Source organism: Rattus norvegicus, chromosome 7, assembly GCF_021556685.1.
Source record: "Rattus norvegicus strain SHRSP/BbbUtx chromosome 7, alternate assembly SHRSP_T2T, whole genome shotgun sequence".
NCBI classification, from domain to species: domain Eukaryota; kingdom Metazoa; phylum Chordata; class Mammalia; order Rodentia; family Muridae; genus Rattus; species Rattus norvegicus.
This window is the reverse complement of record NC_141540.1, coordinates 60,866,904-60,884,084: the sequence shown is the minus strand read 5'-3', so window position 1 is coordinate 60,884,084 and position 17,181 is coordinate 60,866,904. Positions and strand designations below refer to the sequence as shown.

The following is a 17,181-nucleotide window of genomic DNA, read 5'->3' as shown; positions in this document are numbered from 1 at the left end:
TGTCAAAGATATAGCCAATAGAGCTGCTAACCATTTAAATGAGAATGGACATAATATGAAAGAAAGAAGCCTGAGGCTTCTAGATCAGTTGATTGAGAGAATAAGGATGTATTAGTCTTGCTAAGAAAACACAAAGAGGAAACTGGGAAAAAAGAAAATACTGAGTTCTATTTAAAACTGTTGAATTTTGGTAATTTGTTTGTTAACCATATAGAAAAGTTCAAAAAAGCTATTGGAAAAACGGTCTGTATCTCAGGCAGAATGCCAAGGCTAGTGATCGCTCCCAATGTTAATTCCATGTGGCCAGATGTGGTGGTCTGAATAAAAATGGGCCCCATGGACTCATCTATTTGAATGCTTAGTCTCCAGGGAGTGGAACTATTTGAAAAGATTAGAAGGATTAGCAGATGTGACATTGTTGGAGTAGGTTTGGCCTTGTTAGGAAAAGCATGTCACTAGGGGTGGGCTTTGAGGTCTCAGAACCCCTTGCCTGAAGATCAGGATTTAGCTTTCAGCTGTCATGTTCCCTCCCTCAATGATAATGGACTGAGTCTCTGAAACTATAAATGAACCCCCTATTAAATGCTTTCTTTGATGAGAGATGCTTTGTTCTTGGTGTCTCTTCACAGAAATAGAAAAGTGACAGACAACAGATGATTTTGCCTATGAAATAAGCACATAGATGAAGAGGAAAAAAGCAGAGGAGACAGAGTGTCTATATCCTAGACCAGCATTTCTCAAAGTGTGGGTCATGAACCCTTTAGGGGGTCAAATGACCCTTTCACAGAAATTTATATTATGATTCTTAACATGAGAAAAAAATTGCAGTTATGACGTAGCAACAAAAATAATTTTATGATCATGGGTCACTAGAACATGAAGAACTGTATTAAAGTGTCACAGACATTAGGGAGGTTTAGAACCACTATCCTAGATGATTAGATTTTTGTGATGTGCTTGATAGCACAGTTCTTACAGAATTTATCAATACTACACTCACTTCAGGGAATACAAAATCACCCTTGAGAAGTTTTGAGAGATCCACAATTACTACAGAAACAGTCATCATGTATATAGAGAATCTCACTACACCTCCTACAATGTCCTCAAACTCATGATTTTCCTGCCTCAATTTCCTGAGTGCTAGTATGACAGACATTCACTGCCACCACTCAACTTTATGTTTAATATTGTTCTTGCTGTTATACTAACTTCAAACTTGCTTTTCTGTACCTCGTAGAATGTGACCATCATTAGTAATTTGCTGGCATAGATTTGGGGGGGAAAAACACACATCACAAATGCCCAACTAAATACTACTCTTCCTAACTAAAGTTTTCCTCTCAGGAAAGTATAGAGACATTTTTGCTGAACAATGTATAGAAACATTGTTCGGCACAAATGTTTCTATACATTGTTTCTATACATTGTAGGCTTCTGGATCTGTATTGAAAAAGATTGTTGGGGGGAGGGCGGCAATGTGGGGAGGATGGGGAAGAGAACACCCATAAAGAAGGAGAGGTGGAGGGATTAGGGGGATGTTGGCCCGTAAACCAGGAAAGGGAATAACACTCGAAATGTAAATAAGAAATACTCAAGTTAAAAAATAAAATTTAATTTAAAAAAAGAAAAAGAAAAAGATTGTTTTTCTGGTGGTGTTTTGTTGCTTGCTTGCTTACTTGCCTGTTCTGGTGGTTGGTTGGTTGGTTGATTGCTTGGTTGTTGGTTGTTGGTTGGTTGGTTGGTTGTTGGTGTTGGTTGGTTGGTTGGTTGTTGGTTGTTGGTTGGTTGGTTGTTGGTTGGTTGGTTGTTGGTTGGTTGGTTGGTTGGTTGTTGGTTGGTTGGTTGGTTGTTGGTGTTGGTTGGTTGTTGGTGTTGGTTGGTTGGTTGGTTGTTGGTTGGTTGGTTGGTTGTTGGTGTTGGTTGGTTGGTTGGTTGGTTGTTGGTTGTTGGTTGGTTGGTTGTTGGTTGGTTGGTTGGTTGGTTGGTTGGTTGTTGGTTGTTGGTTGGTTGTTGGTTGGTTGGTTGTTGGTTGGTTGGTTAGTTGGTTGGTGGTTGGTTGGTTGGTTGGTTAGTTGGTTGGTTGTTGGTTGTTGGTTGTTGGTTGGTTGGTTGGTTGTTGGTTGGTTAGTTGGGTTGGGTTGGGTTTGGCTTAGACTTCTTTTCTTTGGTTTACGTCCTTATTTTGTAAGTCCAATCTGAATATATGAGATTTCTAGGAATGTCATCTCCCCACATATAACTCGTTGTAACTAATTGTTCTCTTACCAGTCATAGTAACACAGATTTATACCTAGTCACATTAACTACCTCTATTCTTTTCTGTTAGAATGATAATATAATTTTTCAAGTGCACTTTGGGTTAATACTTAGTCCTTTTGAAGTTTCCGTTAAAATGATATTAAAATAGCCACTTAATAAGATACCAAGGCACAGGACACCTGATGCTAAATCTTTTTAAATTACCTTATAATTTTAAAAATGCCTCGAGAATTATAAATATTAATGAACCCTTACTGTTTTATCCTTTTCGTATCAGCATGGGCAAGAGACACAATTTCAAAACTCTCTAAGAGATTCCCCCACAGGGGCTGGAGGGATGACTCACTGGTGAAGAGCAAACACTGCTCCAGAAAAGGACCTGAGCTGAGTTCCCAGCAACCCCATCGGGCAGCTTGTAGTCTCGTATAACTCCAACTCCAGAGACTGATACCACTGGCTTCCCCAGGCGATTGCACTCATGTGCACATAATCAAACACAGACACATAATGCAAAATTTAAAAAAATCTTAAAAAAGAGATTCTTTTAATAATATGTAAAAAAGATATAATCCTTACAATGTGCCAGGCCAGATTTGAGGTAATTTACATATGGCAGTGTAATCCTATCTCACAACTTTATGGAATAGGATTTGTCATTACACGAAGGAGAGGGCTGAAGTCAGAAAATGGCCAAGGACTTGCTCAAGATTGCTCAGCTCTCGTAAAGCAGATGAAAACTCTTAACGCACACTGTCAGCTTAGAGCCTAGGAGATGTAATGTTGGGCGAGGAAGGAATGCTCTCCTCTTTACAACTCAATATGTACTGACTTATAAGAATAAGTAAGTGTGTTTTACCTCCAATTTGAAAGTCATCCAGTAAAACCAAATGTTCTGCTGGAACTTTGAAAGGCTTTTATGCTGCCAGTTAGGTCACACTCAGAGAATATTAACTCTACCAGGGGAATGTCAATTAAAGCTGCAGTCAGCTAGTGTTGACTGCCAAAGTGACAAAAATAGTCAAGAGAAAGCACATCAGTCTTTGTGGCAGCAAAAAGATACAATTAGAGGTGAAGTAGTGAGTGTCCTCATAAACTATTTGATAGGGTAATAAAGCCATGTGATATTGTTAAATAAAATACAAGCACACAAAAATCAAACCATTTCATTCCTATTTGTATGCCCAACTGAAATGTCTATAAAGGGAAATAGACATGTAAATGTATATCTACATTTTTTTTTGAGATAGGGTTTCTCTGTGTAGCCCTGGCTGTTCTGGAATTCACTCTGTAGACCAGGATTTGAACTCAGACATCTGCCTGCCTCTGCCTCCCTAGTGCTGAGATTCAAAGCATACACCATTACCTCCCAGCTTATAAATGTGTGTGTGTGTGTCTGTGTGTCTGTGTGTCTGTGTGCCTGTGTGTGTTTATAGACCAAACATTGCCCCCTCTGAGTCTGTTGTGGTAAATAAAAATCGGACCGAATGGTTCCAACACTGGACCAAATGGTTCCAACACTGGACAGAATGGTTCCAACACTCTGGTGCTCTCACTAGTTCTGGCTCCAGTGGGCCATTAAAACTAGCACTAATTTATCTCAGCAGCTCCACACTGCCTCCAAGTACTTTCTGACCTGCAGTCCCCCTACCCTCAGTCCCTCCCTTCATCTCCCCTCCCCTTCTCCTCTGAGAAGGGGCTCCCCATCCCCCGACCCTGGCACATCAAGTGTCTGCAGGATTAGGTACCTAAGGCCAGATAGAGCAGCCCTGTTGGGGAATGGAGTCCACAATCAGGTTACAGCTTCAGGGACGGCCCCCCTCCAGTGGTTGGGGGTTTTAAAAGGCAAGTTTAAAATAATCTATAGCATCACTACTGATAATAGCATGGACCAAAAACCAACTCTAGTCCTTCAACAGCCAAATAGACAAAAATATATTGTGGTATGATAACAAAATAGAATATTATATTGTATTGAAACTAAATAAGCTGTTGCTACATGTAACACAAGTGTAAATCTTATTAAAATTAATGAGCAAAGCTCTTAGGCAGGCACACAAAACTTTGCACTGCAGGATCCATTTACAGAGTGTTTAGGAGCATGGCTGCTTTGGATGCAAATGGTAAGTGAAGGTGAAGGAGAGGTGCCCGAGACTCCTTCTACTTGTTGTACTGGTTAGTACTGGTTTATTAGGTAATTAACTCTATGAAAATTCATTTCACAGACTACTAGGGACTTACATATGTTCCTGTTTTACATCAACAAGAACATTTTAGGATCCATCATTTGTAGTTAAAAATGTTGTAACAGAAGTAACCAGAATTGTCATAAAATGGGGTGTTATAAAAGACTATGAAAGTCTATCCCTTTATTTTGAATTTCACTGGACGGCTTTCCTCTGGAAGTGTGAAAAAATGATCCCTTAAAAAAAGTGCTGGATCAACCCCAGCCTGGATTCGTCGTTGAAATGGGTATCTGCCAGAGAGTTAAATGCTACTGAATCTAAAAAGACAAAACTAAAATCACTGTAAGCCAAAGTCTCGGAGTCAAACTGCATGCTAAGGAAGAACGTATAGAGAATTTAAAAGCCCCTTCTGTCAATGCTATCATTCTTGTACTGATTTATTTAACAGTAACACTGTTAAGACAGAACTAAAGTCGTCAATTAACTTGTGAATCTTGAAAGATCAAATCAGAATCAGCATTCAAGCTTGGTAGAGGATTAGGGATTCTTACATGGGACTCATATGCAATGCTGAGAACCATAGGTGTCATTTGTAAAGTTTGAAAAGAATCTAGGAAGGGTTTTAAGCAGAGTGATAATTTGGATCGTTCTGTGCTCCATGATCTTTCCAGCTGCCACTGCTGAGTACTGTAAAGAAAATACTGACAGCAGGTAGCTACAGACCTGGGGCTGTTAGAATGCCGAGGGCCAGCAGCCGGGTACATAGAGAGAAAAGGAGGCGGAAAACAGTTGCATTTGAGGGTTTGTTGACATGAAGATAATAAGGTCCTGATCTCAGATCAGAATCCACTGGAGAACTGGATTTAAAAACACTGAGAAGCGTGGTTGGGGATTTAGCTCAGTGGTAGAGTGCTTGCCTAACAAGCGCAAGGCCCTGGATTCGGTCCCCAGCTCCGAAAAAAAGAAAAAAAAAAAAAAAAAAACACTGAGAAGCAAAGACAAGAGGGTCTCTGGTGCTTGCTGGCCAGCTGGTACAGCCCAATTGGTGAGGTGCCTGTTTGTTGTGTTTAATAAAAAGATAAGAGGGAAGGAATATGTTTGGTGGATGTGTAGTCAGGTGTGAGGGAAGCGGGGTGGCCTCTGCTGGCCTGTGCTGAGGCATCCCTTCCCCATGAGCGACCAGCCACACTGAGGTATAGTATAGAATAGAGTTTATTCGGGACATGGGGAGGGGAATTTAGAGGGTAGGGGAGAGGGAGAGGGAGAGGGAGAGGGAGAGGGAGAGGGAGAGGAGAGGGAGAGGGAGAGAGAGAGAGAGAGAGAGAGAGAGAGAGAGAGAGAGAGAGAGAGAGAGAGAGAAGAGTAGAGGCTGGCCATGAGCATGGGAGAGAAAGGAGGAGGGAAATGGGAAAAGAGAAAGTAAGGAGCTGGAGCAAGAGCGAGAGAGCAAGAAAGAGAGGAGAGGAGGGGGCAAGCAGCCCCTTTGATGGTGAGTCAGGCACACCTGGCTGTTGCCAGGTAACCGTGGGGCGGAGCCTAGCTAAGTGCACACCCCCTTTCCCCTACCTCAGAATGAAAGAGAAGGAAAGGATGGTGAGGGAAGAGTGCTTGTTAACGTGTAAAAACTCCACTCCACTCCAGAGACTGTCAACAGTTACACAATAGGCAGAAGAAAATCCCACAATTGAGCCCACAGACACGTTGGGAAAATACTGAAGGAATGTTGACTTCAAAACCAATAGAGCTTCTAAGAAGGGCACACGTAGGGCTCATGAAATTTGGCTTGGAGGTGGGCAGTCCTTGGCAAGTACAGTTTCACTCCGTGTGTGGGAAGGATGGGTGCCTGCATCCTGCGAACTCGAGATGAACTGAGAGATTCAGACTGAGAAAAATAAACCAGAAACCATTCCAACAAGAGTAGATCACCAGAGATTAAGAGTAAGATCACATTTTCCTTACATCATAATAGTAGGCAAGGTCTGCGCATGCTCACGTGTTGAGTGGGAAGATGCCGCAACCACAGAAAACCAAAGTGTTCACGGAGGGGCTAAGTTCCAACTGCTATACTGATTTAGGATAGACTTGGTGGCTCAATTCAACAAATGTTTATTTCTCCCAACTCTTGAGGATAGAAAAATCCAAAGATCCAGGACTTGGTGAGCCGAATTTCCTCCATTCTCAGATGGCCATTTTGTCCTCCCAAAGCCAACAACGGAGAGCCCTCAGGGGCATTCTTACTAGGACATCAACTCCATAAGGAGGACATCATCTTCATGCCCTGATTATTTCCAGAACGCTCCATCTATAAATACTATCCTTGAGGATTTGGAGTTTAGCAGATCTGGGATGGGGGTACAAACATCACATTTAGAGCAGAGAGTAGTGTACCGTTCAGTGTAGACAGCACTCTAAAGTATATAAGACCCTTAAGGAAGGCTAAGCAGGGACAGACGTGTGGCTGTAGTGAGCTGGAGACAGAGGAGAATTAGAATTTGAACTGTTTCATCTCCGGTGGTCCAAAGAATTCTAGCTATTTCCATGAAGTAAAAGGGAAGGCATCCCCAGGGCACAATGAGAGTGATTGTTTGATTAAGAGGTGCACAGCAACTCGTAAAGTGGGGAACGGTTCCCAGAGGAACGAGTTGGGCAATAACAAAAAAAACAGGGTTGTGTAGCACAGTTGGAAATGCACGAAGACCAGGAATTTATAGACGCTGCTCTGTACATTTGTGGGTTTCTCTTTCCTAGTAGCACTCAGTAATCTGGAATAGTCACAGAGAAAACAAGTTCTGATGTTTTTCCAGGGCTGGGGTTTTGCCAGGAGATGAAAGCAAAGGAGGGTTATGGAATTTGGAGCATCCTTTATATGTCCCTGACCCAGCTGAGTTGAGCCAAGGTGGTCAGCAGGAACAAGGACTTGACCCTTCAAGCCTCCAAAGGCTGGCTGCAAACTTGGAAAGACAGAGTTTGTGCCACAGATACAGGGGTCTGTTGAATGGTGTCGTGGGTGGAGGTGGACAGTACAGAAAAGAACCAGTTAAGACATGGAGAGAGCATATGTTAAACCAGGTCTCAAGAGTCTGAGGTAATTTTTTTTCTGAGACAGAGCAATCAGAGCCATCCCACACATCCTATTTTGCTGTTGATACAGGCTGGGTCCTGCACACAGACTCCTCAGGTCCTCAACTCTGGGCCAAACCACACTCGCCAAGCCATTCATTCTTCTCTACGACTGTTACAGGGGAAGGTCTGTTTGCTTTTTAAGTTAGCATGCAAAGTGACACATTCATTCTGGCACTTTCACACATGTCTGCCATTTTGTATTGTTCTTATTGATCCTCATTCTCCCCTCCCCCCCTGAACTGGTCTCCCCCATTCTGTAACTTCCTCTTGCTGACCACCTACATCCCCCATACATCTTCAGATCTCTTCTTCCCCTCCCATTATGGCCTTTGTACTTCCATGGTCTATGCCATGTATGAACACACACACACACACACACACACACACACACACACACACACACACACACGTAAACTTAAATCCAGGGCGCATATGAGAGAAAACGTGTGGACTTTTTTCCCTAAATGGCTTACTTTGTTGAGTGTAATGATTCCCGGAGTCACTTTCCTGCAAGCGCTGTGATTTCGCTTTTCCTGAGAGCTAAGTAACATTCCGTTGCGCGTCTGTACTGGGTTTCCTTTATTCGTTCATCTAATGGGCCTCTAAGCTAACTCCATCCTTCTGCAAACAGTGCAGCAGATCTTCAGGGATTTCAGGGGTTTGTTGTTCTGAAGTCTTCTGGATGTAAATGTGGAGGTTGAGTGCTGGCTGGATCTTACAGTGAAGAACTTATAAAGCACTTCCTTGCGAACTTCTATAGAATCCGCACCAGTTGACATTGCTACCTGCAATGCGTAAGGCTCCGCATCTTTGCACCAGCATTTGTTTTCTTGATACTCATTTTGACAGGAGTGAGGTAGAGTCTTACATCCGTTTTCATGGTAGACTGTCTCTTATTTAGGCTGCACACCTAAACAATGTAGCCTTATTCAATCCACCCCACCTCCCTGCTCTGGCTCTCCCTTCTGCCAACCCAAAATAGATCTTCCTCCACCTTTTTCTTCTAAATAACTCACTGAGTTCAGTCTGTGCCACCTGGCGGTATGTTGCTAATGCCTCAGGGTTGATCGTGTGTGGGTCTTATGCCAGTTAGCATAGCTGCAGTGAGCTCGTGTCACGTCCAGAACACGGCTTCACAACACTCCTCCCAGTCCTCTGCCTCGTGCTCCTCTCTTCTGAGTTAACTCAGTTTAAATTTGCTTTCCCTTCATAACTACAGATATTAGTGGTGTGTAAAAGGGCTACTGATTTTTGGTTTTTCGTTTGTTTTGGCTCGCTAAGTTTTATATCCATATGCATCAGAAAATATAATCTATAGTTTTCTTTTGTTACCACCTTATCTGGTTTTGATTATTGGTTTTGTTATTTTGCTACATCGTGAAAATGTTTATAAGATGTAAAAGGTTTCTGGAGTCACTCGGGTCTTTTAAGAACAAGATTATATTATCTGCAAATGAGGATATTTTGGCTTCTTTCTCTCTTACTTTTAATGCTCTTCTTTCTTTCCCTTGTTTTATTGTTCTAGACAAGACTTCAAATGCTGTCGAATATGAGCAATGAAGATGGGACTCTTGTCTCCAGTTTTGAGTCTGGAGGAATGTTTCTCGTTTCTTCCCATTTAGGGTAACATTGGTTGTAGGTACATAGACTTAATTGTACATAGACCTTATGCTCAGCTCCTCCTGGTTTCTTCAAGGCTCGTCAGGAAGAGGTGTTGAGTTTTGTTAAAGATCTTTTCTGCTGCTGGTTGTGGTGGTGCACGCCGGTAGGATTTGCTGAAGGAGGCAGAGGCAGAAGATCTTTTCTGCTATGAAATGATCACATGATTTCAGTTCTCAGTCTACGTGTGCTGAATTAACTTATTGGTTATTTGGGGTGAACCAACTTGGCAAAGTCCCTGGAATGAAACCAGTCTTTCCATACTGTAGAATCTTATTATGTCCCCAGGGGGTGGAAGGGTTTGGGAAGGATTAGTAAGAATGGCTTTATTGGAGAAGGTGTATCACTGTAGATGAAGACATGACTTCTCAGCTACTGCCTCAGCGCCATAGCTGTTAGTGCTTTCACAACATTGGAAGCATAACAAGACAGCACCTTTAGCCTTCATCTCAGCCCTACTATCCTATGGGCCTTTATGTTTCAGAGTTTTGGGAAATACTCGATTCTTTTTTCCTTCACTGATGTTTTAGCATAGTATTTCCTCAACCTTGTCCCTGATCCCTGATCATCGTGTCTAGTCAATTGGTGACATTATCCCTTGTGTGTTTTATTGGACCCATTGATTTTTTTTTTTCATTTCCAACATTGTTGCTTTGTGCTTGAGTTTTTGTCAAAAAAAAAAAAAAGAAATCTTGATTTCTGTGATAAATTTTTCTTCCATGTTGATAACTTCTTTTTTGTGTTGCTGATTTTCTCATCCACTTTTTTTGGCTTTTTTTTTCTTCTATGCTGTTGGTTTTACCCTAAAGATCATCACTTGTGTTTATCTGCTTATTTGTGTCCTCTCTGAAGTCACTGATCATTTTACTAGTAGTCTTTTTAAGTCTTTAGCTGACATTTTTCTTTTACAGTATCTTTTGAAAGAGTCATGGCATAACAGTTGTATTAACGGTCAAGCTGACAAGAGTCTAAACCTAAAAGCCTAGGACATAGGGGTTTGTGAGGGATTTCGTTGGGCTAATTGGTGTGGGAAAAAACAGACATCGCAACAGAATGTGAGTGGCATTATATTATAGGATGGACTTCATACTGGATAAAAAGAACAGAGGTAGATGAGCAATGTGAATATTGTATATTGTATATTGTATATTGTATATTGTATATTGTATATTGTTCATCTGTTGCTCTCTGCTATTTTACTGTGGGTACAGTTTGACTGGCTGCCTTAAGTGCCTGCCATTGTGACTCCTGATGAAATAATATCCTGCAACATCAAACTGTGAGCTAAAATAAACCCTGTCCCACTTTTCCAGGCTGCTCTTCTGTTGCTGTGATAAACACCATGACCAAAAGCAGCTTAGGAGATAAAAGCTTACAGCTCTAGGCCACAGCCTACCATTGAGGAAGTCAGGGCAGGAAGTAAGACAGAAACCATGGAGGAATGCTACTCACTGTCTTGCTCCCTCACTAGCTCATACTCAGTTAGCTCCATCATGCATTCCAGTCCAGCCAGGCTAGAGATGCCCTTCCCACAGTGGGCTGCATCCTTACATATCAATGAACAAGCTAGAAAATGCCCCATAGACAAGCCCATGGGCAGATCCATCTGGTAGAGGGAATTCTTGAGTTGAAATTCTGTTTTCTCAGGTGACTCCAGATTGTGTTAGGTTGGGAGAGACAAAACAAAACACTCAGGAAGACACCTCTCAAGTTCTTTTTGCAGATTATTTTGTCACAGCAACAGGAAAACAAGCTAAGGTTTCTGGCTTTTCCGTATTTCTTGTGTTTCTGTGATTCGATTTGTACATCTATTGGTTTGGACATTTCCTAATTTTGTGTGGGGAACTTCTTATTTTACAGTCTATTTATGAGGGCTTAACTCATAGTAACACTTGTAGGGAGTCTTAGTCACCTCCATTTACCCCACCAGAGAGCTATCGGCTAGAGCATCTTTGGAATTTCCCCCATCGTCTACCATGACTTTCTCTGAACATTTTAGGTAACACATTTGTGAGTTTCTGAAGATCTTCCTTTCTTTCTCCTTTTGGAACTGGACTCTACTTTTTCTTATTCTATTTACCATTGCTGGGTCACACAGAGGCAATTGCCTCTCCTCCTTCCTACCTGGAAATCCAGAAAATACTTTTCTATAATTCTTTCCTGCCCATTGGGTTCGGTCTGTCTAGAGGGGGTCTCTTTTCTAAGTTTTTCACTTGAGAGGATTTTTGGTGACTAACAATGGCTCTGGGTAGAGTGGTGACCTGGTTGACTGCTGGAGCTAGAGGACAGAGGATGGCCAGGAATGGAGGAGTGTGAGGGCAGATAGGAGGACAGAGGTCAGTGTGAAGGGGACCTGACCCACAGCAGCCATGAGTGATGACAGCCATATGCAGAAGTGACCTCTAGAGTAAAATTAATGCTCAGTGGATCCCAGAAGTAGGAATGATGGGACAAGGAAAAGTTGATGATCACGTTGTTTCCTTCTCAGTGTATTCATAGAATAAAGCCTCACCGGTACGACTGGTCAATTGCCATTTGTCAAATGAAGAAAAATATGAGAGAAAAAAATGAGTTTTAAATAGCAAACTACAGAAGCCATAGAAACTCTTGGAAGAGAAATTTCTATGACATGAGTGTGTTAGTTTTTTTTTTCTTCTTGCTAGGAGAAAATAAGGGATGAAAGAACTGAAGGAAGAAACATATCATTTTGGTTCACAGTTTGAGGGAACAAACCATGATGGCAGGAATGTGAATGCTGTTGCCATGGTAACCAGGGCATCAAGCAGCTGATCACAAACACTCACACAAAAGCTATATTTTATATATAATATATATATTATACATATAATATATATATAATAGCTATGACCATATTTGGTAATGTCAAGTCTTCTTAGAGATTACATAGTCACAGCGAGGTATCGGAAACCACATTGATCTGTTTAACACATTGCTATTTGGTAAACATACATACAAAAAGATCAAAATTGTCATTAATTTTTACTAACTAGACAATCTCAGGAAAATCCAAACTTTAAAAAATATAGACAGTGGGGCTGGGGATTTAGCTCAGTGGTAGAGCGCTTACCTAGGAAGCGCAAGGCCCTGGGTTCGGTCCCCAGCTCCGAAAAAAAAGAACCAAAAAAATATATATATATAGACAGCTTTTACTCTATATTTTTGTCTCTGCTTAGTTTTAAGGTGAGAATATAGCATGCATCTGACTGTTGTTATACACTAGTTGGTATGAAAATTAGTAGTAGTTCTAAGGTAATCACACTTAAATATCTAGCCAAACATTTTGCCTCCTTTGAACATATTTGTTACTTTCTGCAGGTATAGGTGGGTGTGCTATGCATGCATGTATGTATGCTTATTTACATGTGGAAGAAATGCATGTGTGTCCACAGGCAAATGTATATACACACGTACATGTGTGTGCTTCTGCTTATGAGGGCCTGAGTATCTACCCAATCACTCCTCTTCTGCTGGGGCAGGCTCTGTTGGCCAACCGTGGGATCACTGATTCTAACTCGTCTAACTAGGCAGTCTGCCCCAAGCATCTTTGTCTCTCTGCCTCCAAACGGCTGGGATTAGAAGTAGCTGCCAAACCTTCCTGGCTTCTACATGGGTTCTGGGAACTGAAGGTGGTCCTCATGCTTGCAAGACAAATGCCTTACCCACTGAGCTATCTCCCCAGCCTCGAGTTGGTTAATGTTAAAATTACTCTTCATTTTCATAGCATCACCAAGTTAGTATGAACATTTGTCAAAACAACTACATGAGCAGCGTCTCCTCGGCTGAGGAGTTGCCATGGGTGTGTACACTTTAACGAAGAAGCTCAGAGTGTTTTCTTTTAATTGATAATACATTTTTATTGGATTTTTAAAATTTACATTTCAAATATTATCCTCTTTCCCGGTTTCCCATCCACAAACCCCTATCCCATCTCCCTCCCCTTCTTCTATGAGGGTGTTCCCCCTCCCCAACCACCTCACTTCCCATTTCCTGCCCAGGCATTCCCCTACACTGAGGCATTGAGCCTCGGCAGGACCAAGGGCTTCTCCTTCCAGTGATGCCCAACAAGGCCATCCTCAGCTACATATGCAGCTGGAGCCATGGGTCTGTCCATGTGTACTCTTTGGGTGGTGGTTTACTCCCTGTGAGCTCTGGTTGGTTGGTATTGTTGTTCTTATGGGGTTGCAAACCCCTTCAGCTCCTTCAGTCCTTTTCTGACTCCTCCAGTGGGGACCCCATTCTCAGTTCAATGGTTGGCTGCGAGCATCTGCCTCTGTATTTGTCATGCTCTGGCAGTGCATCTCAGGAGACAGCTATATCAGGCTCCTGTCAGCATGTACCTCTTGGCATCAGCAATATTGTCTGAGTTTGGTGGCTGTATATTGGCTGGATCCCCATGTAGGGCAGTCTCTGGAAGGCCTTTCCTATCTACTCCAAACTTTGTCTTCATATTTTCTCCTGTGAATATTTTTGTTTCTCCTTCTAAGAAGGATTGAAGCAACCGCACTTCTTCCTTCTTCTTGAGCTTCATGTGGTCTGTGCATCTTGGGTGTTTTGAGCTTTTGAGTTAATATCCACTTATCAGTGAGTACATACCATGTGTGTTTTTCTGTGATTGGGTTACCTCACTCAGGATGATATTTTCTAGTTCCATCCATTTGTCTATGAATTTCATAAAGTCGTTGTTTTTGATAGCTGAGTAATATTCCTTTGTGTAGATGTACCACATTTTCTGTATCCATTCCTCTGTTGAAGGGCATCTGGGTTCTTTCCAGCTTCTGGCTATTATAAATAAGGCTGCTATGAACGTAGTGGAGCATGTGTCTTTGTTATATGTTGGGGCATCATTTGGGTATATGCCCAGGAGTGGTATAGCTGGGTCCTCAGGTATTGCAATGTCCAATTTTCTGAGGAACCTCCAGACTGATTTCCAGAGTGGTTGTATCAGTCTGCAATCCCACCAACAATGGAGGAGTGTTCCTCTTTCTCCGCATCCTCGCCAGCATCTGCTGTCACCTGAGTTTTTGATCTTAGCCATTCTCACTGGTATGAGGTGGAATCTCAGGGTTGTTTTTATTTGCACTTCTCTGATGACTAAGGATGTTGAACATTTCTTTAGGTGCTTCTCGGCCATTTGATATTCCTCAGTTGAGAATTCTTTGTTATAAGAGTAGCTCTGTACCCTATTCTGAGTCTTAAGATGAGCTTTAAGTATGAAATCCAGACTTGATGTTACAGTGGTCTTTGTTCTTGGGTTAAGGCAGCCAGTCACTTTCTCCCCAAACCTGCAACAGCTATATGAAGTCTGAGTTGGTCTGCTCTTGGGTCAAGTCGGCCCAGCTGTCAGTCTCTGGACTTCTGAGACACAGATGGGAAAACCATAGATGGTGTACAACCTGTGAGAAACAGTAAGGAAATAGAGAAAGAAAAAAAAACAATGAAATCTAATTACATGGACCTTCACTTAAAACAGAAATTGATTGAGTTCTGCCCAAAGTGTCTGGTTGTTTCCTGTGCCAGGAACTACTGTGCAGGCCCAGCAGGAAGTGTGCTACAGAACTGGATCGCCTTACACCCTCCTTTTATGGTTCATTTCACTTATTTAATGCAATCTGAGAAGCCACAAAAGGAGCAAGTCTGAAGAGGGAATAAGGGGTTTTTTTTTGCCTTGTTTTGTTTTTAAGTTTCTTTGGATCGAAGCATTTGTTTTTACAAGGTGCTCAAAATCCCAGAGGAACAAGAGTTCTAGAGTTGTCAGGTGAAGACATTTCTCTCTGTCACTTTGAAAGCAAGACACAAAGTCAAGTTTCGTCTGCTTCCTTTTCTGTCTTACCCGGCATGAAGTAACATGAAGAATTACAACCATGCCCGTGAACGGTCTAAACCATCTAGAATTCCATACAAGTTCCTCGTAGAGCGTTTAATCCGAGAAAGAGCCCCTGACCTTGGCAGGTTATATATCTGAGATGGAAAAATCACCATTCATTTGTCAAGCAGGGGAGTGAGTTCATTCTACTGTCTTGCTTGGAAACCTGTGAAGGGAACAGCTGGATTTCCTGCTCCTCACATGCTGTCTGTCTTCCCCTCCAGGGACCTCAGTATGAACAACATCAGTCAGCTACCTGCCAGTCTCCTGCATCGCCTCCGCTTCCTAGAAGAGTTGTAAGTATTGCTGCTGTCTGGATGTTTCCAGTCAATTCCTGCATTTGCCTCCCATACTTGCTGTGGGAATCAGATAAAAACAAATCAGGGAAGCTGTCCGCACCAACAACTCTGGCACATGAGGAAACACTTAAGGGGGGCAGGGGGGGGGGGGGCAAGGGGAAGACTAGCTTATGATTCTGGAAATCAACTTATAAAAGAGTTTACCATGAGGCTACAACTTTCTAAGGTGAGACTGAGCCAAACAAATTAAAATTTTAAAGCAAAGGCTGTTTAAAAGAGCTGGACGAACCTCTGGAAACAGTTAAACAGCAGGGTATTAAAAGTTTGAATACTGGTTCATGTTTATTAAAATAGCAAGTAAAGCCATAATGAAAACCAAGAACTGCCTCTTGGTTCAGCTTGCGACTGGGAGAATCGAGCCCACATTGCATATCACCAAAACTTCTTGTCCTAATCACTTTTAATTACTCTTTCCCTACTTTTAAATTTAGCTTCCCTCAAGGCTTCAACAAAGAAAACATGAAATCCAGAGGACTTAAGAATGGGTTCTTCTAAACTCACTATTAAAATTTTTTAAAGGAGAAAGATAAAATTAGTTAACGATGTACAGAGGAACCCTGATTAAGTCTAGTGATCACTTTCCAGAAGATGAAAAAGAGCTGTACAAACCCAAAATCTGCATTTGCAAATTCATTTGATCCTCATACCCTGCTGAGTGATCGAGGCTCTGCACCATCGTGGTCCCTGTGAGGGATGCTTGGCACCATCGGTTGGGTAAATCCTCTGATGGTTGATTAAAGGGATTGTGTCGGCAATGACCTCTTTTGAAAATGCGTCCCTTTTAAACCCCGAAGTCAGGGTCCAATTTGAGGAGTAATTTAAATCTTTGGTGAGCACCACATGATTCACCATGGGAGGTGGAATGTTGCACCCTAACCAAATTGCACAACAGTGATCATTTCTTCAAGAGGATAATATTCCCAAATTCTCCACGCTGGGGCTTTATCTTTTTCATTGTAATGGTGTCATTGCTTCAAGAGCGTTATTGTCACTGTTCTTGTTCTTATTCCTAGGAAGAATATAACCAATTGATTATCATGTAGTGTGGTGGGCAATTGGAATAGTGATTCATATAGAAAGGATTTTTTATAATTTAGAGAATATATTCAGTCTATGTCTAGACTTCTCTCTCTTCCTCTCTACACTCTGTCACGTTTACTTCCACAGCTGCAACTTAGCCTTCAAAGAAAAAAGCTAGGAGTATATCTTTCTTAGTCATGGTCTGTACATAATAAACAATAAAGTTCTGAAAAGTAACAAGTGAAACACTTAAGAGGAGCTTCACACACATTGTGTGTGTGTGTGTGTGTGTGTGTGTGTGTGTGTGTGTGTACATGTATGTAGTGGTTGCTCTAAGTAAATTTCAAACATCAGGACTGTTGGCTTAACTACAGCTCTCTTGTTCTCCTTGCCTTGCCCAATGAAGATACAAAATTTAACTCCCCGTACCGTTATATTTCTAAGATAAAAATTAAGTACCCTTTCCTCTTTTCTTTTAAATATCACAAGGGCACAATGCTTCCTTTCTCCCCCCAACACATACTTCAACTTCAGACCACAAACTGAATCAATAAATAATTCACTTCCTCCAAGGACTTTTAATAGAGCCCCTGCCCCTCCACTAGTGACTTAGTCCATTCAAAATATCTCCTCTTTCTTCTTGAAGTAGATGTTAATTCTGTCTCAAGGGCAATTTGTCAAGAGATAGTTG

General features: G+C 41.8%; 1 protein-coding gene across 2 annotated transcripts in view; it reads left to right on the top strand.

The window, feature by feature from the left end:
- Nucleotides 1–17,181, top strand: part of Lgr5 (leucine rich repeat containing G protein coupled receptor 5) — a 134,818-nt gene that overhangs the window by 46,179 nt on the left and 71,458 nt on the right. The window contains exons 1-2 of one of the 2 annotated variants that reach the window (XM_087556330.1): nt 6,464–6,601; nt 15,336–15,407. In XM_087556330.1, the coding sequence (XP_087412456.1) occupies nt 15,346–15,407 (62 nt within the window). In that variant the 5' untranslated portion in view covers nt 6,464–6,601; nt 15,336–15,345. Of the gene's footprint in view, nt 1–6,463; nt 6,602–15,335; nt 15,408–17,181 lie in introns of those variants that run through there. The other variant, NM_001106784.1, reaches the window with a different exon arrangement.